At 36.2% G+C, this 23144-nt stretch overlaps 1 protein-coding gene and 1 long non-coding RNA gene across 4 annotated transcripts in view; one reads left to right on the forward strand and one right to left on the reverse strand.

Moving 5' to 3' along the window:
- The first annotated feature begins 305 nt into the window (after positions 1–305).
- The window catches only part of LOC123872815 (G protein-coupled receptor kinase 1), a 50791-nt gene continuing 27952 nt past the window's right edge, over positions 306–23144 (forward strand). For all 3 annotated transcript variants that reach the window (XM_045917358.1, XM_045917359.1, XM_045917360.1), the window contains exons 1-8: positions 306–803; positions 4698–4774; positions 13915–13988; positions 14294–14395; positions 17093–17167; positions 17244–17305; positions 17637–17745; positions 21650–21784. In XM_045917358.1, coding sequence (XP_045773314.1) covers positions 691–803; positions 4698–4774; positions 13915–13988; positions 14294–14395; positions 17093–17167; positions 17244–17305; positions 17637–17745; positions 21650–21784 — 747 coding nt within the window. In that variant the 5' untranslated portion in view covers positions 306–690. The remainder of the gene's footprint in view (positions 804–4697; positions 4775–13914; positions 13989–14293; positions 14396–17092; positions 17168–17243; positions 17306–17636; positions 17746–21649; positions 21785–23144) is intronic.
- On the reverse strand, positions 11044–14068 carry LOC123872820. Its single transcript, XR_006797552.1, has 3 exons — positions 14058–14068; positions 12270–12272; positions 11044–11413 (listed from the first exon to the last, which is right to left on the reverse strand). It is a non-coding gene; the product is annotated as an uncharacterized LOC123872820 (long non-coding RNA).

Below are 23144 nucleotides of genomic sequence, written 5' to 3' on the forward strand. Positions count from 1 at the left end.
TTGTTACATTTTTCGTAACTTTTGACTCTATTTCAAATGAATGCTATTGCCTGGCTATTTTTAAGACAATTTTTGGAAATTTTAAGAATAATGAGATAATCGAGATAATTCTTGTTTCACTACGGAACCTTAAAATTACATTTGGAATATCCTGTTCTTCATAGAATGTAAACCCCCTAAAAGAACGAAACCCTGTAAATAAAAATATTTTGTAGTTACCTTTTGTTGCAAAATGTAAACAAAATGTGAATCCATAGAGATTAAATCCCTCGATTGTAGAAGAGAGGCAGTTAAGGATACTTGCAACACTGGTCACTGATTAAAAATGTTGAAATGACGGTGGGCCGCAAAGCGAGTGATGGTGGATTCGGGTTATTTATTAAATGATTATTGTTTTAATTTGCAAGTTTTCGTGTATGAATAGACAAAGAAACATTAATCAAATACCTATAGGAGTATTAAACAATTGATATACTGCGTGCCCCTATGCTAATCATAAATTATTATGGGAAAAGAAATGTGTCAATCAGCATCAACAAAATATGGTGTTTAATATTAGTGAAGGATAGTCATGTGAAGAAGGTTATGACTATAAGCAGGGAATTTAACTGGAAATTAGGTGTGAAACTTGTGTTTGTGTTGTGTAGAAGTGGTTAGTTTTTGTGGTGAAGGTGATTATCCAGTCTCAAGATGGCGGACCTCGAAGCTGTGCTGGCCGACGTCAGCTACCTAATGGCAATGGAGAAGTCCAAATGCACTCCAGCAGCCAGAGCTAGCAAAAAAATAGTCTTACCTGATCCAAGGTAAATTCTCAAAGTATACGTTCGCCCTTCATGAGATAGGGTCGATTGTTTATTGCTGGAAAACATAATCATGAGCATTGTTTACAAAATAAATAAAAGAACTTTATCTACAGTTTAAGTCTCTTTCGCAAAATTTACATGGACAAAATGACTTGAAAGGCAAGCTATGGGAAAATCTTATGATGAATCACTTATTGAGCATCATTAGTGGGTCACAAAATACCCCTGTTTTAATTAAGTAGAAAATTTGGTTGCCTTAGCGGGTTACATTTATTAAACAAATTTATACAAACAGTATGTGTAAATGATGTGAAGTCATCCGGATCAGCCTCATTAATGGGTGTTCCTCAAGGCTCTATCCTAGGTCCCTTCATGTTCTTGGTATATATAAACGATCTACCATATTTTGTCCAAAATACTTGCGATATTGTACTATTTGCTGATGATACGTCTTTGATTTTTAAATTAGATAGAAATGAGAATAATTATGACGATGTAAATAGAGCCATATCGCAGGTCACTCACTGGTTTACTGTTAACAATTTGCTTTTAAATGCAAAGAAAACCAAGTGTGTCGAATTCGCACTGCCCAATACCAAGACGACAAATAACATAAAATTAATGATAAATAATGATATGTTGAAAGTAGAGGAGACCACCGTGTTCCTGGGGATAACTTTAGATGCAAAGCTTCAATGGAACGCCCATATATCAACACTTGCTGGCAAACTCAGCTCTGCTGCTTACGCTGTTAGAAAGATTCGACAGATAACTGACGTGGAAACCGCAAAAATTGTATATTTTGCCTATTTTCACAGTATTATGTCTTACGGAATCTTGCTATGGGGTAAAGCGGCAGATATTGGAAAAATTTTCGTTTTACAAAAAAGGGCAATACGCGCAATTTATAATTTAAAACCGCGCGATTCCCTACGAGAGAAATTTAAGGAAATAGGTATTCTTACAGTAGCTTCTCAATACATTTACAATAATATAATTTTTGTACGACAAAACATCCTCAGCTACAAAAAAATCGGTGATTTCCATGACAGGCCAACTAGAAATCGTAATAAGCTCGCAACTCCTACGCTCCGCCTCAGAAAAGTGGGAAAGTCATTTGTGGGAATGAGTGTAATATTTTATAATAAAATTCCACAGTCAATATTAGACTTGCCTTTACCAAAGTTTAAAAAATCCATTAAAAGTATGCTCCTGGCAAAAGCATATTACACAATCGAAGATTATGTAAATGATAAAAAAGCATGGATTTGACTCGCTCCAGCAATGCGCGGGTCTGCAATTGCTTGTATAGTATAGAATATTATTGTAAATTGCACAATTGAAAAGAGCAACCGCCGAGTTTCTTGCTGGTTCTTCTCGGTAGGAACGGCATTCCGAACCAGTGGTAAATTATTTGACGATTCAAAAGCACTTGTAAAAGTTTATTTGAATAAAAATCTATTCTATTCTATTCTATTCTATTCTAAACAACTGCAGGAACTTGGGATTCTGTCTTGGATTAGGTATAAATTGGGCTCCTCTGTCTGAAACTACCTTTTATCTTAGAGTTACTTTGCATGTCAGCTACTTAACCTAAAAATATAGGATTTTGCCTCCTTACCACAGGAATTAAGGTAGGGGAGAGACTTTCATTTTAAAATTGTTGGTGTTAGCGCTATCATGATTAACATAGTAATTCTCAAGGTTTTGGGTAAAGACTAGCCTTGTTTATACATATATGTGATAATTGCCTAATTTTAGTATTAGCTGCTTTACTAAATGCAGGATATTACTGCAATTATACAAATATTATGTGAGTTTTTGATGTGAAGCCAATTTTGAGATAGACCTCCAGGCAAAACATGTCTAAAAAATATCAATATTTTTTAGACATGGCCCCCCAAATCCTCAATTGAGGTATAATACTTTAAAAATAGTTCTGGGCCTGGTTTTGTATAAATAAGTACTTAATAGTAATACAAAATGTTAATACATACACATTTAAATTTTTGCTCCTATAGGATCACTTTGTTGTCTCTCGTTCTGTCTATCTGTCTGTCTATAACTGATAACTATACCACATGAAAGGGTTTTACCTGTATATTCTAAAACATTATTATGCATAGAAATAAATAAAAATCATTTATTTTTATGCATAATAATTTTTGATTTATCATGCAAAAATACCTGACTACCAATCACTCGGCTCACGAGTCTGACTCGCACTTGGCCGTTTTTTTCTTCTATTGTCATCATGATTAACCCATCGCAGGCCCATTACTGAGTTGTAGGTCTTCTCTTACAATGAAAAGGGTGTAGGCCATAGTCTGGCCTAGTGCAGATTCAGGATTGGCATTTTGGAATATCTATTGAAGCAGTCAGATCAATAATAATAAAATCAATATTAAATAGGTATTCTCTTTACTAGATAATGGGAGGATTGTGTTTTTAGCAGTATGTGTGAATGTTTGTGTGCATGTGTATCGGTATGTTTATCATCATCGTTGCCAACCGAGAGACACCCAAACGCCACAGTCTTGCTCCACCTAAATCTAGCGGCTCCCTGTGACTAGATTGATGTTGTCTGCCCACCTAGTGAGATCAGTATTTCTAGATACCAGTATCTAGAAATCTGAAAATTATGACTTACCTAAGTAATTCTAACAACTAAAGGCCGATTCACACCAAGCGCGTACACGCCACGCAAGCGGTATGCCATGCTCATACAGTTCCATACATTACAACGCAATGGTACGCGCTACGTCTACGCTTACGCAACGCTTACGTAGCCTGTGTGAACGAGCTGTTATAGGAAAAAATATTGATAAAAACTTACATTCTTTATTCTTGAATTTTTTTACTGGACTAGGCAATGCAAAGGGTTAGATTTTAGCAGTCTATGTATGTAGGTTTGTATTTGTGTGTTCCAACGTAGCGTCTCAACTACTGAGCTGATTTTGATGAATACCTGAGTAGTATGTAAATATTTACATCCACAGAGATTTTTTTATTTAGATGTAAGTTAGGTAATTTGTACATAAAAAATTTAAGTATGTAATACATAATAATTTAAAGTGTTTCAATAAAGGTGAACGCACACTTATCGGAGCCGAACGAAACGAATTTTAGAATTTTCCATCCGAATCTACTTCCGATTCGGATGATTTCACGCGGGGAAGTGTGCGAGGTTTCATGAGATTTTATATCATACAATTCTAAAATTAAGCAATAAGATAAGTGTGCGTTCCCTTTATTATAAATTTTCTGGCTAAGTTATTCAACTGACAAACAAGGCACTGACTCCTGGTCATAAAATAAACTAAGAAAAGTAAGAATGTGCCACATAAAATCTCTCGTCGATGTCACATAGTAAACAAGACTATAAAACATTCTGTGACTATTTATTATTATTTACTGAAAGTAGAACTTTGGTCATCTATATGTGTACAATAACATAATTTATGTATATAGTATTAGTGCCGCGATAGTCTAGTCACTGAACTCCAGTGGTTCATGGGTTTGATCTCGGCCACGCACCTCTTACGTTTCGGTATTAGGTACGAATACGTGCATTTTTAACCCCTGACCCAAAAAGAGGGGTGTTAAGTAAGTAAATAAGTTTCACGTGTGTATCTGTGTATCCGTTTGTGGTATCGAAACTAAAGAACCGATTTTAATTTAGTTTTTTTTGTTTGATAGGTGGCTTGATCGAGAGTGTTCCTAGCTATAATCTAAGAAAATCGGTTCAGTCGTTTGAAAGTTATCAGCTCTTTTTTAATTACTGTAACCTTCACTTGTCAGGGTTGTTATAAATTCTTAATTTAAACTTGTTACATAAAAACTAATGACCTACTTTTATGTATTAAGTAAAATGTATAATTTTATTTGTTGCAGTGTACGGAGTGTCATGCATAAATATATGGAGAAGAAGAATGAAGTAAATTTTGACAAAATTTTTAATCAAGTCTTAGGTATGTATTCTTTTAAAAAATTAAGTAGGCACTGAAGTAACTATACATTTGGAAAACTAACTACTGTTGTTAAAATAAAAATGGCAAACTCGGTCGAAAAATTACTTAAATTCTTAAGTCTTAGCTGGTACCTACTCCTACGCTTTGCGCGGTCTGTAATAAGGCTTAAATCATTACTTAATATTCTTCCTACGCAATTAGTTATGCTTATTAAGTTATTATTCTAGAGTAAGACTAATAGATGATAATTTGTAATGTGTGTAATGATGATGTCTGGCCGTGCGAGTCAAAGCAGTTTAAGTGAAGAAAGTAGGAACCCTTTGAACTCTTTTCATCTCGTCTGATGTTTCAGTCTTAAACAATGCTGATGTTTTAAGATGGGTCTTCCCCCGTTTGCACATGGGTGACGCAAATAATTAAACGCCCATTAAATAAAGCACTTTATGGATACTAAACAAAGTATAAAAATAACTCATGCTCGCTATGCCTTCGCGGATCGCATAACATTGACTGTATCAGCTTAACAATGTCGTAAGTAAAAATTTCGCGAGAAAACGAAAGGCTTCCTCTTTCTAAGATTTTGACAGACTAACAACTGACAAAAGAGGTTCCAGCTCAGCATTACGCTGATTTTTAGCCAGGACCCTGAACCGGGTGACGTCATGATGATTGTGACGACTGCAATGTCAAGAGGCTACATACAGCATTCTTCTTTCTATTCTTGAAATTATAATATAGGGCCGTCGTAAATGAAATTAAACCATGCAAGGGCCCTTGGACACACAATAGTTTGGGACACAGTTGGGAGACAATAAAAATAAGAATGAAAACATCAGAATGTAAAAAACAATGCCTCCGTAACAAGGTCAAGCAGTACCTACTTCTCGCCGCACGGGCACCAACTGATTCCTTTGTATCAAGCTCAAATCAGGTTGTGTATGAAATACTGTAGTCCGCATAGTATTTACTAATATGATAGCTCCGCTAAATACCAACTAGTGCCTCTAGATGCCGTTCATCGTCGAGCTAGGAGACTCATAGGCGAAGATTCTCTTTTACCGGCGAAACTTCAGTGTATATCACCTCGCCATATTTAGGTTGAGCCGGCCGCCGGCTGAGCGGTGTTTTATAGGATATACCTAAGAGATTTTCGATTTTGTCCCGCCCTTCACCTTTTTACCACTGTACCGCAAGACGTCGGAACAGTTCCCATCCTTATATGAGGTGATGATAGTAATGATAATGGTGATCAGATGATGATGGTGATGGTGAGGACTTATGAATGATGATATAAGTATTTCAGCAAAGAACCTATTTTCTCGACTCAAAGCATCTCAACATTTTTATAGCTGTTATTAGTAATCTGATATTGGGAACAATTTTTCGCACTTGAGTGGATTTTGTTAGTGATTTGAGAATTTGAGATTAACTAGTTAATCTTAACTCTAGTTAATTGGTTTACGCTTTTTAGGGGTTACCTATGGAAATTCAATATTTTTATAGCAGTTATTAGTAATCTAAGAATTGGAACAATTTTTAGGGTTCCATACCTCAAAAGGAAAAGCGGAACCCTTATAGGATCACTTTGTTGTCTGTCTGTCCGTCTGTCTGTCCGTCGTGTCTGTTAAGAAACCTATAGGGTAATAGTCAGGGTACTTTTTATCCCGGAAAATCATAGAGTTTATATGATTAAATACCTATATATGCATGTGGACGATATCGCGCGTATCATCTATAATAATAAGTATATTTAAAATGTAATAATAAATAATTTATGCTCAGCCTTATAATCAGTAAAATTGCCCACTGATCTAGTATTGGAAATATCGATAGGTAGATACTTAATATGCAGATAATGTTTGTGACGATTTTTATGGTTCTCTTACGTCCATTATCCTTTGTCTATGATGAAATAACGTAATTTTCTGCTATATATGTATATATTATCTAGTTATTTCAACGTAAACCCGTACCTGATACCTACAAAGATGAACTTATATATTTAATAATTAGTTACTTATAGTATAAGTGTATTGCAAGTTTTTTTCCTATACATCTAAACTAATATTATAAAGAGGTAAAGTTTTTAAGTTTGGATGTAGGAGGTGATTTCCTCGTCTAATTTCAAAAATTCTTTCAAAGGTAGGTATTGGTAGGTACGTTATCTCCAAGATAGCTACATTAGGTATATCACGTGGGCGAAGTCGCGGGCAAAAGGCAGTAAGGCAGTATTAAGTATGCATCATATAAAGTCTAATGTATAACACAGTACCGTGGCTGACTGACTGACTGACAACTCACCGCCTAATCCTAAGGAGTAAGGCCCTAGAGATTTGAATCTGTTCATCTGTCCATCTGTTGTGTCTGCCAAGAAAACCTACAAGGTGCCTCCCGTTGGCCTAGAATCATGAAATTTGGTACCTTGGCAGGTTGGTATTATAGTGCTAGTAAAGGAAAAAATCCGCAAACTGCGAATTTATGGTCATATCACAAAAAAAAAGTAAAATGTGTTCATGAACAAATAATTATTATTTTCAATTTTCAAAGTAAGATAACTGAACTAAGTGAGGTACCTATCGTATAAAGGGCCTTTACCTGTACATTCTAAAACAATTTTTTAGTTATTTTTATGCTTGAATAGTTCTTGATTTATCGTGCAAAATGTCGAAAAAATACCCGAGTACGGAACCCTCGGTGCGCGAGTCTGACTCGCACTTGGCCAGTGTTCAGCTTATTAGAAACAATGTTCTACAACAAGAGTTCATGAGATTTTTTGTAACATTTCCATTCATCCATTCGAGTTTATTCCATCGTTTTTACATTCAGCCAATAATTTATTTTCATGGATTAAGGATTTTATATATATTTGCAGCCTTAAATCCAATAGGCTAAGCCTCTCAGGTCATTTAGAAGCTCTGGTATCATTAGATAAGCGTATTACAATTGATATTATATTGTTACGTAGGAAATCTTATGAGGCCGATCGATGAACTCTGTAGTTAGTTACCGTTCCCCAATGAACGCAGAAAATTGCTTTGTAAGCAGATTAAAAGCGTAACTACTTAGTCTTTAAATCGAATATTTTAGTGATTTAGTTAATAACGAGATTAGGATGAAGGTACTTAGATTAATATCTTTGAAACGAAATAGGTAATCACTGCGCGATTTTTTTACGCTCGCTCTATGAAATCAGTATCACAATTTGTCTATCACATGACAATTTTTTTAAAAATTTTCTTATTTTATCTTTAGTATCGTATGAGGGACGTGTGGCCTAGTTGTGACAACGCATATCAATCTATTGTGATTGTTAAGCAACGTTGATCCAAGTCGGTGAATGGATGGGTGACCGACTTCAGAGGTCCGAATTTGGCCATTTCGTTTCCTCCGTGCCTCAAAAACCACGTTAAGACGTCGTCGGCTCCGAAAATTAAAATCAATCTATCTGTAACCTGTCGATAAGTTACTTAGCAATGTTGTTATTCGTGAAAAGTCTTTTTGTTTGAGTCGTATGCGGAACGATCTGGGAACTCATGCATTATTATCCCAAGGGAACTCCTACCATTATAGGATTAATGGAAAGGGGTCACGACCCTCAGTAATGAAGAATACGAATAGAGAAAGAGAGATGTTTAGTGAGAATCCGTGCCGAGTAGGTACTTGAAGTAAGATACAATGCACCAGTAAAGTCGAATGGAGCCAAGGCGCGGTGTCTTTCTTGATAACAACTCAAACTAATGGCACAATTCACGACTAGTTTGGGAATTTCTAACCAAACGTCGAGACTTCGACATCACTGGCAGGTGCCAAATGTTAGTAGGTACATTTGACGTAGGTAGCCCTAATGTAGCCCTATTTTTCTGTGATTCCACGTCACTATAGTCTAATATTTGACATATCGTCGATTGAGGATGAAACCGAGAGTTCTCTCATACTAGTTTACTCTACTAAGGGCTTGCTCAGTCGCGCCGAGTTGGTGACTCTGTTTCTTCTTCTATCCAATTTGGTTTAGCTACCAATTTCAATCAACGGTATTAGTTGACCCAGCCTGGCTTCACACGGGGGCCTACCATTTCCACAAATGAATGTATTATATTAGAATAAACAAGACAAGAAAGACGGACAAGAATAAAAAGTATAAGTGTTTGGGGCTCTATATCAATAGTTAAACTTCCTCTTATAATTTTTTCAAAAAAATATTTAAGTAATGTACAGGAATCGTCCAGTTACAGTTTTATTTATCAATGTCTATCAAAAGACTCGACTCTATTTTATGTATATTATGTACGCTGGCTCTTGCCAAAAAAAGCTCCCCTCAGCTGCTACGTGCTTGAATATGCTTTAATTACGTAGGTTATCAATGGCCATTTCTTTTGTAATTTTGTGTCAAGTTCTGACACAAAGTACGTATATCTTGGTACATAAGTAGTAGGGTACCGTAAGTAATTTCCAAGACCAAAACTATTTGTGTCAAAATGGCTGCCACTGGAGCAACCGATCAAAATCCGGGCCCGACAACCGACAAGTGGGAATGGGCTATAATGGTGCCTCGAATCAAAATTTTGTGTCATCCGTTTTTTACAGTAGTTACACCAAAACTGTTGGCATTTTTTCAATTTCGGAAAGTGGAATATTTTCCGAAAATCACGACGTCTCGGGTCACGAACCCGCTTCACCCGCGTGTCGTATCTTGAGTGCTTTGCCAATAAAACTAAACGTTCGGTACGAGTCACGTGGAATACTTGATATATGGGTTTTTAACGATCCAAGCAATCATAATTTTCGTCGGTAAAAAGTCCGTAACCTATTAAGTACCTACAATATTAATATTCCTCAAATTCATCTACCTCGAAACCCTGCAGATTGCCCTGTGGTCTCTTTAGTGGAGGATTCCGGGTTCGATTCCTGGCAGGAGATTGGAATTTTATAATTTCTAAACCTCTGGTCTGGTTTGATGGGAGGTTTCGGCCGTGGCTGGTTACCGCTTTACCGGCAAAGCCGTGCTGCCAAGTGATTTAGCGTTTCAGTACGATGCCGTGTAGAAAACAGAGGTGTGGGTTTAATAAAAACTGCTATACCCCTTCCAGGTTAGCCCGCTTAGATCGCATTGACCTTTACATATTGTACTAATCACCCTTTACATACCTATTATACACTAACAAATTATTGATTCGCATTGTTTTATTATTCCACATTTAACTATTTTCTAAGTTATATTCATATGTTTATAACAGTAGATACTGTTTTGCCAGTAATCGGGTAAAAGGGAGTAAAAGGTATCCACTTAGCATCAGATGAGATTGCAGTCAAGGGCTAACATGTGTCTGAATAAAAAAAAGATATAAAACTTCTACCTTGCAAATAGAAGTGATGCATTAGGCATAATTACATGGTTAGCTCGATATTGCATTCGAGCATCCACTCAGGGCGGTTAACAAATGCAATTTACAGGAGAACGAGGGCATTCCGTGTAATAGAAATTTTAAAAATACGGTAATATACTTACGAGTCGGACTCGCACACGAAGGGTTCCGTACCGTCGTACAAGAAATAACAATTCCCTTGACGGGTCTTGACAATCACTCAGAAAGACAGACAATAAAGTGATCCTATAAGGGTTCCTTTTTCCTCTGGAGATACGGAACCCTAAAAATTAATTGCTGAGAAAATTTTAACTGTTGCACCTGTTGCAGAGATTTTTCATATCTATTCTACTGACACCTAAGTCCTAACTAAGCAAGTTAAAATTATTATAAATAGGTACTTGGTATATCATCATCATGATCAACCCATCGCCGGCTCACTACAGAGCACGGGTCGCCTCTCAGAGTGAGATGGGGTTTACCCGTAGTCTACCACGCTGGCCAAGTGCGGACTGGTAAACTTCATACACCTTTGAGTTTTTAATAACACTATTTAAAACGTATACTAAAATTGTCTTGTTCAGTGCCATTTTGTTCAAATACAGAAGATTCAGAACAGGCAATAAGCTGGACGTTATCAAATAGTATCTAGCAATATAAAGTGAATACTATTTGAAATAGCTCGATATTGCATTCAGTGGTCAACAGATGCAATTTGAGTACTGTCAGAAAATCTACTCCTTCAGATATTTAGGTAAAATTGTATCGTAGGCTTGAAGCTCGCGAAAATTACACTGCTTATTACATTTTGGAGTCCCAGCTCAAGATTCATAATTAGAAAATAGAAGAGGTCAAATGCCATTCATCATCATCATTTCAGCCTCTGGACTTCCAATGCTGAACAAACGTCTTTACTAAAGAGCGTCATCACACCCGGCCTCCTCATCCAACCATTTCCTTTTTATATCGTCAGCAGCCATCGCTCTCACTGCAAGCATAGCTTCTCTCTTTTCTTCAACTTGCTGATGGTTTGGGCTATGTCAGAAGCCTTGGTCAGAGTGAACTAGAGTGAGGGAGCTCTCGGTTTAATCAGGATCAAGGAATCGATTCAGGAATCGACGATATGTTATGGTGATAGGCTATGGTGACATAAAATCAAAGAAAAATAGGGCTACTTTTGGGCTACCAGCGTCAAATGTACTAACATTTGACGCCTGCCAGTGATGTAGAAGCCTCGACGTGTTGTTAGAAGTTCCTTACCTGTCGTGACCTGTGCCTTGGTCCTCCCACGGATCTTTTATTTCAAATTTCATCCTTCAGAGAAACTCCTAAGGTCCCACCCAACTTCTCATGTCCACATTTCATAGCTATAAATGAGGGCAAACTGATTAAAATGATGAATCCATTATAAATTAATAAATAATAACTGTTTGCAAGACAGGGGAGTTAGAGAAGTCTATGAATAGACCAGTAGCAAGAGAAAGGTAGGGGGCAATGCACAAAGAGAAGTAAAACACAGGGCTAGGTAGGTACAGACAAAGATGAAAGAAGCTAGACAAAAGAAGAGATGCAAAACATTATTGGATTAACAAATGCAGTGATAGTTAATAGCAAGTTTATTGAAATTACAGCACAGGGACCGTTCCTCATTATCAATATTACGCCCAGTATTTATATTTACTGTGATGATAATTATTGTAAATTGTAATTGGCCTTTCTTAGTTTCTTACACACAGCGATATCTACTACTACGCATAATAATTAATTAAAGAGAACGTTGTAAAGATAATTTCCTGTGCTACGTACATACAAGTTATACATGAAGTATAATACTGTAACATATTTCTAAAAGGTTCTAGATTATATTGGAACATCAAACGATAAAACTACCATTAATATTTTCTTTGATAATATAAGATTTTACGTAATTCTCCCGTATCATTTATAATTACGCATGCGGTTTACGTCAAGAACGAAGAATGTGTGATGATTGTTTACTCGTCTTTATTTAATAAAATATTCAAATGAGTTGGAAGTTTTATGAAATTGTATGACTTGTAATCATAGGTGTAATAACTAATAATAATAAGTAATAATATGGAGATTGAATGATCAGTATTCTTATTAACAACTAACTGGTAAATGTTTCATCAAGATGACTCAAATACCTAGTAGGCACCTACGGCAGATCTCGCATATTAGAAAATTCGAAAAAGTCGATTTCCTAAATGCCTTGAACTAAGTCCGCAAATCCTGTTAAAATACCTCATTCCGTTCTTTCATTTATATTTAACAAGACAATCAATGATAAGTTTCTACAGTACCTAGCTAACTATAGTTAACTTTCAATGCATATATTGGATTTCATCATATAGGTAAACTGTGAAAGTCACTCGGAAAACTTGCTTATACTGAAATGCAAACTCAGTTGGAAACTCTTAAGTGAGTTGGAAAGGTATCCTATGTAGTAGTCTAGGAATGCCCTTATGTTGTTACTTATTATACTATTATTAATAAAATTAATATTTTAAATGATCTCAACAATTCAACATAAATGTAAGTATAAATATATTGAAAAATACTGAGATACCTAGAATAGGTAGGTATAGCTGATGATCTTATCTTATTACCGTCTAAAAATCTTGCGGGGAATACGATGCCACAAGAAATAAGTTTATAACGCCGCACCTTGCTAAATCTTAGTACTTAAGTACACTGGACAGCAAATAAACCGGGCCACCGATTCGATTTTATGAAAAAGTATATTTACAATTATCAAAGTTATACCTACAGAAAGTGCGTTTCATGGTGATGCTGCTGTATAAATCCATGTTAATAAATCGCGCGACTGCAGCGCTGCAGCCGCGCTACCTGCGCGCAGCACGTGGCGCCCTAACAATTGTAGACTTATGAGGGGAACTCACCATACGATTTTGTGAATTCGGTGCAAAAAGTCAATATAATTACAGTAGACCCCCGGTAATCTGACAAACATTTTGCAGGGCAGTGTCGGACTATCGAATTTGTCGGATTAAAGAGTACTGCCTAAGACCCCCTATAGTCCGGAAATGTTTACAAAAGAGTACCTTGTAATCCGACAAATTACAGATCCAATGATAAGATTCTATATGTTAAATGTATATATTTACTCTGAAGTACAAATCATACTTCATTATGTATCTCAAATTTAGTAAATTAAACAATATTAACGTCATTAATGCTATAGAACTTACAAAAAATAATAACTTTACACTAGGAAATAATTATGTACAAACAAATGTACACATTAAAATAAGAAGATTGTCAAAAATATTTAATAATAACACATGTTGCAATGTAATAGACATGTCGGATTACAAGGGGTGCCGGATTAGACAGGGGCCGGATTACCGGGGGTCCACTGTACTAACGTTAATCGGATAAAACATACCTAACTATTCCAATAAACGAGCTATCCAAATCCTAATTTTTAACCCCCGACCCAAAAAGAGGGGTGTTATAAGTTTGACGTGTGTAGGTATCTGTGTATCTGTCTGTGGCATCGTAGCTCCTAAACTAATGATCCGATTTTAATTTAGTTTTTTTTTTTGTTTGAAAGATGGCTTGATCGAGAGTGTTCTTAGCTATAACACGCTATAATCCAAGAAAATCGGTTCAGCCGTTTGAAAGTTATCAGCTCTTTTCTAGTTACTGTAACCTTCACTTGTCGGGGGTGTTATAAATTTTTAATTTACACTTGTTAACTTAGTTCGTATTAAAATGTTTGTTTTGTTTCAGGTTATTTATTATTTAAGGAATTCTGCGAACAAACGTCAGAAGAGCCAGTGCCACATTTAAAGTTTTATGAAGAGGTAAAGAACGTATGGGACTTGATATAGCAAGCGGTTGAGGTGAGCGACTTGGTCGCATTTTTCGGACACTTGAGGCAAAATGTACATACTCTCTTTATACAATATTGTGCTCTCTATGTACGTCATAGCAGGTGTCCGCTGGAAGGCGCCTGCTGAAATATGTTACCTGGAGTGTTAAAGTTATATTGAACTCAAGCTTATAGTGTGCGCTCTGGTAGCTTGCTATTTCAAGTCCCTTGACTTCATTCTTTCCATGAACCTCTCAAAATTTTCGTTTGATAACTAACACTTTTTTTTTTCAACAGATTAAATTATATGAAAAACAAGAATGTATCGAAGAGAGGCGGAGAATCGCGAGGGATATTTATGATAATTTTATAATGAAGGAATTATTAGCACATTCACATGTAAGTTCATTATATAATTATGGTAACTATTAAGTCGACGAAAAATGTTCTTCAAGAAGATGAGTTACAGTTTATAAGTTAAACAACCATATTACTTAGTAATATTTCTTTATTTATTAGCAGAAAAACACGCTTTGCCATCATAATATTATATTAGTACCTATGGATTTTGTACACAATAGGTTATACTTATTATTTACTTATTCCCAAGTATTAGATGATAGCTCGCCACTGTCAGGGAGGTCGTTGGAATAATAAGTAAAGAAGCATGTTCAAGAATCTCAAATTGACATTAGCGTGGCTATAGTCTGTTTGCGTAAAGGCTGTGTTAAGTAGATGTTGTTGGCACCACGCCAGTCGTGTGGCACTTCGCAAGCCTTCAATCGCTATAACGACTGAATCGTACCTAATACGAGCCTAATAAATTTGGTATTTATCACGCTTTTTTATTGCCAGATTCCGTTTCGTCTTATCAACCATAAAGTATTGGGGATGAATTAATACAATAAAAGCTCGCCAGGCTTCGAATTAAGTTACGTACTAATTTAAGATATGAAAGCAGCTTAAGTTTTACTAGATGATGAACGCGACTTCGCCCACGTGGATTTAGGTTTTTAAAAATCCCGTGCTTGATTTTTCGGGATAAAATTAGATATCGTCCTCGGGATGCAAGCTATCTCTGCACCAAATGTTAAAACCAGTTTGACGGATGGGACGTGAAAAGCTAGCTGCAAACATTAGCTCGATCGCAATCACCTCTGATTGGTTGACGCTCGCTCACTATTGGCTACAATGCTTTGCTGCAACAAGAATAGCATAACAATAACAATAATTGCAGTTGTAATAATTATTGATGCGGTTTATACGGAATTGAGCTACAGATCAGGTACACTTTGGCATATAAAATTTTATGTATGAATATAAATACACAACCGTCGCATCGTTACGAGTTATATTATCTATTACGAAGCATTGAAAATAATATACCAACCAAAGCTCCTGTAGCTATAGCTGATTTCAATGCAAGAGAGATCTCTTTAAAAGTTAAGGACCTCTTTAGTCAGTAAGTAAATTGAAGATTCCAAGCGACTTTTTCAATAGAAGAGAATTGTTTCCTTTTTCCAAGCGCTCGGCGTTCACTTATCTCGGGTGACGTTCTCGGGGGATGAGAAAAGTATAAATTATTATCTTCAGTGTACTACTTAAATGCTCTATAGCTGAACCTGTTTCATATTGATTTGTTGTTTTATGACATTAGTGCCAATTCAGTTGTACACGATCTTTGTTGGCAGGTATAAAAGAGTGATCCCTCTCACAGAAAAGCACACTACTTTTACACATATAAATGTTTTCCATATCTTTCATCCCTTTTCAATTAGATTTTCGGTTAAAATCGCAGTCAATTTCAAACCTCTTAAGAATATTGTCATCCCGTAACCTCCGTACGGAACGGACCTTGAAACGGCTCAGCGAGAATTTAAAACAATTTCCTGTTCAAAATATTAGTACATATGTACTAACGTTAGTTCCAAAACCGGCCAAGTTCGAGTCAGATCGCGCACCGAGGGCTTCGTACTCGGGTATTTTGTCCGACATTTTGCACGATAAATCAACTATTGTGCATAAAAATAAATAAAAATCTGTTTTAGAATGTACAGATAAAGCCTTTTCATATGATACCCCTACTTGGTATAGTATACTTTAAAAACTGAAACACATTTAAATTTATTTTTTGTACTTAACCAAAAATTCACGGTTTTCGGATTTTTTCCTTTACTTGTGCTATAAGACCTACCTACCTGCCAAAAATGATTCTAGGTCAACGGGAAGTACCCTATGGGTTTTCTTGACAGACACGACAACACAGTGATCATATAAGGGTTCCGTTTTTCCTTTTGAGGTATGGAACCCCAAAAACTAAGTTTTCTGAGATCATTGGGTTTATTTGAAGAAATATTTATAAAGCGAAAATATTTCGCTTAGTACTCACCGGTTCGCAATAATTTGCAGTAAAATACTCATAGTCTCTTTCCTCCTTTCCGTGAGCGTGGGTTTATCAAGGGCATACCCTTGCAAAGACAAGATAACTTTTAAGGCTCTGTAGGAATTATGCCTTACGAAAGCTGATTTTTTTATACATTTAGATACATCTTTTTAGGGTTCCGTACTCGAAGGGTGTCAACGGGACTCTATTACTAAGTCCGTTTGTCCGTCTATCTGTCTGTTTATTAGCGGGCTGTATCTCATGAACTGTAACAAGAAGAGAGTTGGATTTTTCCCAGAATATGTATTTCTATTGCCGCTATAATAACTCACGGTACCATACCATATTTTATACTTTATTTAAACAACAAATTCTGAAAACAACGATTTATAAAGTAAGTAGTTTGTAAGCTGTGACCAAAATACAATTATGTACGGAACCTTAAAAGAGCGAGGCCCGACTTGGTCTTGGCCGGTTTTTGAGGTTTTAACATTGTGTCTGCGTGTTTTGCTCATCAAGGACGAATATTATCTTTATATGTATTTCTTATAGCCATCCTTTAAAGATAGCTCGTATCAATTTATTTTTCAGTTGTTTTGCTATAGGGATTTAAGGTATCCACTATATATCCTAACTTATCACTTACTCTACGATCTAAGTACTACGTACTAATATTTATTTATAATTTTTATTTTATTTTTGTTTTGTTTCAGGACTATTCAAAAGAATGTGTAGCACATGTACAGAAATATTTAATGAAACACGAAGTACCACCAAATCTTTTTGAGGTAAAATCACTCTCTGGTATTTTTGCATACTTTTCTAATTTACGAGTAAGTTATTCAACTGAAGTTTGTGTTCTAGCCGTACATAGAAGAAATATTCCAACATTTAAGAGGAGAGCCGTTTAAAAATTTCTTAGAAAGGTAAGTGTACTAAGTCTAAGAACGTTGATATCTTTATAAAAGTAAGTTTAAAAAAAGAACGCTTTACGAGGTGCATTTATTAATATGCAACCATCTCCTAAACTACTGAGCCAATTTTTAGTAATAAAAATACAGAAAATAGTTCCTTACTTATAGATTACAGGAAAACCTCGTAAAAAGTTCTATAATATGGTCTTAAAATAAGGTGACTATCTCAATATCGTGCCTACAAACTTACATTTCCATCTTATGGAACCCTCGCGAGTTCAACTCGTATGTATACTTTTAACGGTTTTTTCAAGTTTTTTCAATTATCATATTTTGTTTTCAGCGATAAGTACACGAGATTTTGCCAGTGGAAGAACTTAGAACTCAATATACAGTTGACTATGAATGACTTTAGTGTACATCGAATCATTGGTAGAGGGGGCTTTGGAGAAGTAAGTTGTTCTCCATTTTTTCCCGACCACTTAATTTATAGACTTAAGTTACGTAGAACAAAAAATTGGTTAATCTAAGTTAAGTATAAAATCGGAATGGTAGTTTCTGTTGCTTAATATTTTGAGTTACATACGTTAGGTATATTAATAACTGAAGGCGTGAGATTTTCCGTAATTGTATAGTTTAAAAAAAAATTACATTAAAATGAGCTGTACAGACTTAAAACCTTGAAGTTTTACACTACGGAATTCGTACAAGATTATTCTAGGATTGCGCTTTTGGACAACTTCTGGTTAACGTACTAAAACCTTGAAAGTAAAAATCTCGATAACCTCTTCAGGGAGACGAGCTAATAGGGAAGTAGGATAGCGCACGTTATTGGTAGGCGATAACGGACCTAGGGCAGGTTTTATAAAATTCACATACAAGTTAGCCCTTCACTGCAGCCTCACCTGGTAGCAAGTGATGATGCTGTCTAAGATGGAAGCGGGCTAACTTGGAAGTGGTATGGCGGTTTTTATAAAACCCAAATCCCTCTGACATTTACACATCATTTGTTAATTAGCCACGGGCGAAGCCTCCCACCAAACCAGATCAGAGAAAATTTAGAAATTACAAAATTCCAAATTGCCTAACTAATAAGACCACTGCGCCAGGGAGGTCGTCATTTTGTTTTAGGGAATGGTTACACTAACCAACCACAATCAAAGTGCGTATTTTTCACCTCCATACAATTTTGTATTGTACAAGAAAGAGCGCCCTATGTTGGCTCGAATCAGTTAACAAGGTATATGTAGAAGTTTGATGAATTAGTTATTAATAATAATTATTATTAGATATTACTAGCTGATGCCCGCGACTTCGTTCGCGTGGATGTAGGTTTTTTGAAAATCCCGGGGGAACTTTTTGATTTTCCGGGATAAAAAGTAGCCTATGTGCTAATCCAGGGTATAATCTATCTCCATTCTAAATTTCAGCCCAATCCGTCCGGTAGTTTTTGCGTGAAGGAGTAACAAACATACACACACACACACACATCCACACAAACTTTTGCCTTTATAATATCAGTGTGATTAGATGAGTAGGTTGCACACTCAACATTCTATTCAACTTTCGTATGATCCGTGATTCCACGTATAGTTTTCTAAGTCTGGTAAAATATGAGTCATCTTCGGAAACTATCAATCGACGTCTTGCTATGAAGCGACGCGACGCTCTGACTTTTTAGCTTGATTGAGTAACGAACATCCGTCCACATACATTTTAGGGATATGTGGCTTGCCAGTTGTCTGAGACATATTATGTGGACGTACAAAATAACTGTAAACAATGATTTGCCAACTAAATGTAGCTAATACAAGTATTAGTCACGCGTGTCTGGTATATCAGTTTCCAGTTATCACGCAGGATATCATTATTATTGTGGCTGATAGACGCCGCAACGATTCGATTAGAATATTTAATTGTGATGCTTAATTTATGCAAACTTAGGATTAATTTCACTTAGTACACACTGTTTGTTTGTTATCAGTTCATGGCTCAATTGCTGAACCGATAATCGTGAAATTGGGTTGTTATAGGTTGTATCCTGGAAACGGAAATGATACTTAATACCCCGGGAAAGCAAATGCTTGACTAATAATTTAAATCCCCGCTGCCAAATTGGCAGGCAAAAGCTAGTTTGTATATTGTCAACTAACGATGGCCGTGACTTTGTCCGCGTGGATATAGTTTAAAATCCAGTGGAATATGTTTAATTTTTCAGAATAAATCCTATGTCTGTCTCCAGGATGAGTCTTTCTGTCTTTTGTCAATTTTCGTCAAAATCGGTTAAATGCGTGATTCGTTATAAAGTAGCAGACAGGCAGACACACTTTCAGTTCTATAATATTGTATAAATTGTAATAAAGAAGTATGCAATACTCGGTATAATATGATAACATTTCAGTTTTTATTAGTAATGGGTCTAAGATTAGAGTTAGGTAAAACTTGTGCGGAAAATGTGAAAATATAACGACTAAACATTTTATTTTAGATACATAAGGTAGCTAAAGTGGGTTAACCTCTTTATGCTTCTTAATCTTTGAGAGTAAGAAAAAATAATTTTCTTGACTGCTCAAATGCAAAACGTTTTTCAAATAGTGGAACTCCAAAACAGATTTCCAAGAAAAGTAATTTTGGAGCGAAATTTTAGTGAAAGAGTATAAGAAACAAAAAGCAAGTAAGAATCTCAACATTGCTAAAGTAACTTAGTAGTAGCTAGTAGGTAACGACGTATTTTAAATGTCTGTTATAAAACTATTTACAGCAAAATACGTACCAGTGTTAAAGTGCTAAAGAAACACAAGACCGTTCTCTAAATAGCTTAAATTTAAGGCTTGGAAAGACAGAACGCACGGTGGCATTTGGGTTGGCAATTCTGGTCAAACAAGACTAATCTACGTTATATCAACAGGCTGCGAAAGCCGTAGGCACTTTGAACATCTGGGCTGGCAAATCAATTATACAAAAATCGATTTTAACACCCAAACAAGGTCTAGAATACCTGGGTATTCATTGACAGACTATAAAAAATTCTATGTCCTTTCCCATTAAGAAGGTTAACATTATCAACGAGGCCTTGAGAGAATCATTGCTGAAAATTTGCATCACTTTTCGCGACTTGCAATTCTTGCTGGGACAATTTTTGCCAATTTGATAATTCCCAGAGGCAGACAATATTGTTGCCACATTCAAATATTCCTCAGACGTTTCAACAGGAAACGCCCCCGTCAAAACAGGTGATTCCACCAGACATGGAACAGGAAATGACACGGTGGCGTGGAGCCACATGTCTCAAGTCTTCTAGCCATCCAAGCTTGGCTCCAGAAGCCAAGTAGACCCGCCCAGATTGTCGAGTGCTTCCTGGAGCGAGGCTCTGGATCTCCAGTCGCGTTCGCGTTGATCTACCATTACCCTGCACTCTAACAGCATGTGCGTCGGTGTTTCAGTGTTACGTACTTCATACAGTTCCTATTGAATTACATATTGTACTGAATAACGTTCTGCCGTACTGCTGCCATCACACCTCATGTCCAGGCCTTTACATGTAGAATCCTCCTTGGTCCCCGTGAACAAACATCAACGCTACTAAATAATGTTTACTCTTGTCAGTAACTAAGCGAGATTGTCTTGCTCCTGCTAAAACTAAAACTGCCGGGCGTATTGATATAAAATAAATACACGCTCTTGAGTCTCGACTCTACTGTAAACAATAAAATCCGATTTACGTAAACACTTGGAAGCTTTTCGTTTTTACTATTCAACGACTTTATTTACGTTAAATTGCTATTAATTGCAGATAAAACGTTAGTTCAAGTTGTTTCGCGCTCTCACGAAACAAAATTCCAGCCGCACCATTCCGAAACATGTTCACCTTTTTACTCTGCATAAAAATAAGGAAATCAATTCTCGCGCATACCAATTTTAAAGCAAACCGCATTTAACAGTTAGCCGATGCCGTTATATTATAATGTAAAACGTTCTGTGTGATTTTTACTGTGCCAAACAAAAAAGGCATATCTTTAATTTGTTGAACTTTTATACCTACATAAGATACTGTGACTATACCTAGCTAGTATACAAGGTTAATGGTAAAACTACTACGGCTCACGAATAACACATATATGTAAATATGTCCTTATATCTAATTTTAAAGAATACAATAAGTCTTAGTGCATAGAGCAAACCTACCGAAGTATGCTGTATGCACTACAGACGCACTTACACAGGTCTAGCGCAGATTTTTTTTACCTGAGCCCGATTTTTATCTGGCTTTGCTGGTTCAAAGAATTATCGGTCTTTTTCGATAGTAAGCTCACCAAAGCATTGAGATGTTTATATTTTTATATTTCTTTCGTTAAGGTGTACGGATGTCGGAAAGCAGACACGGGGAAAATGTACGCGATGAAATGCCTGGACAAGAAGCGTATCAAGATGAAACAGGGCGAAACACTCGCCCTCAACGAGCGAATCATGCTCTCTCTAGTCAGTACCGGGGTAAGTGGAGCTTCGAGAAGTTTTCCTTTTAAAGAATTTTCTACCTGCCTGGAAGAGTTCGATATTTTACCGATAAGACTGCCTGTTTTACTTATATCCATTACATTATTTTATAACCGTGTATCTCCTGGATAACTTACAATAATGATAGTTTACTTTATTAGATAAACTCTATAGGAACCTCCAATACAAGCAAGTTCAGTTTTGTAGCTACGTCTTGATTTAACATTTCGCTTATTTTTTTGCTTGTATTTAGACTTTGTGAATGGAAAATAGAGATATCAATTAATGGTCAAGAGTACTCGATTTCCAAAAGAGTTCTTAAGCTTAAATTGTGCCTTAGAGCGGTTCCAGTAACAGTAACAGCGGTAACTATCTATCTGGCAACAACTAACTATCTAGGCAAACGGCGTAGTACTTACTACTATGCGTATGAAATTGAATGTGCAGATAATACAAACTAACTCCCTGCGCTAAACTAATCTAAAGTAAAATCTATTCTGTTTGCAACTCTAACTTTCAAAGTTACCAGCTTTCATTTGAATCTAATGGTAATGCTCCTTCTTTCTTCGGAAAACATGGCTAGTCTTTGCACATATTGACAGGTCTGAACTCAGAATTCAGGCTATCCTTTTTCATAGGGAGCATTATGAAAGGGATATCAATACATTTAGATTTGCCATTCTAGTTTAGAGATTATATGAAACAAAATTAGCTACACTGTTTGTCTGGACATAAATAGATCTCTAACTATTGTTACACATATATTCCCTACACCACATAGGGCCATTGATAGCATGCGGGCGAATCCACAATCAAAAGCTATTGTTTAAATTTGAGGGGAGATTTCAGGTCTTTGTTTAAAATATGGTAGAACTTTAAGTGTTCATACCTTAGCATTACGTTATCTATATGTAATAGATACCAACTCTGTGACCTGTGAAACCATTGACTTGTTTCAGCCATATTCTTATTTAAAAATCTTAAAATGCTGCCATGTAAATAAAATTTACATGGCGGCATTTCACGCAAAAAGTACTGGCTCAAATTAGGATTATACCCTGGATTAACACACTGGCTACTTTTATCCCGGAAAATCAAAGAGTTCCCACGGGATTTTAAATACCTTTATCCACGCGAACGAAGTCGCGATCATCAGCTAGTAGAAATATACAATTTGCGAAAATTTCAACTCTCTACCTATCACGGTTCATAAGATACAACCCACTGACAGACAGACAGTCAGACGGATGGACAGCGCAGGCTTCTGGCTCAATATTAGGGCACCGTTGGAGTACGGAACCCTAAGCTGACTGATTGTAGGTCGTTATGCCGTATTAAAGGCATAGAATTATAAGAG

The sequence above is a fragment of the Maniola jurtina genome, chromosome 15 (assembly GCF_905333055.1).
Source record: "Maniola jurtina chromosome 15, ilManJurt1.1, whole genome shotgun sequence".
NCBI lineage: Eukaryota > Metazoa > Arthropoda > Insecta > Lepidoptera > Nymphalidae > Maniola > Maniola jurtina.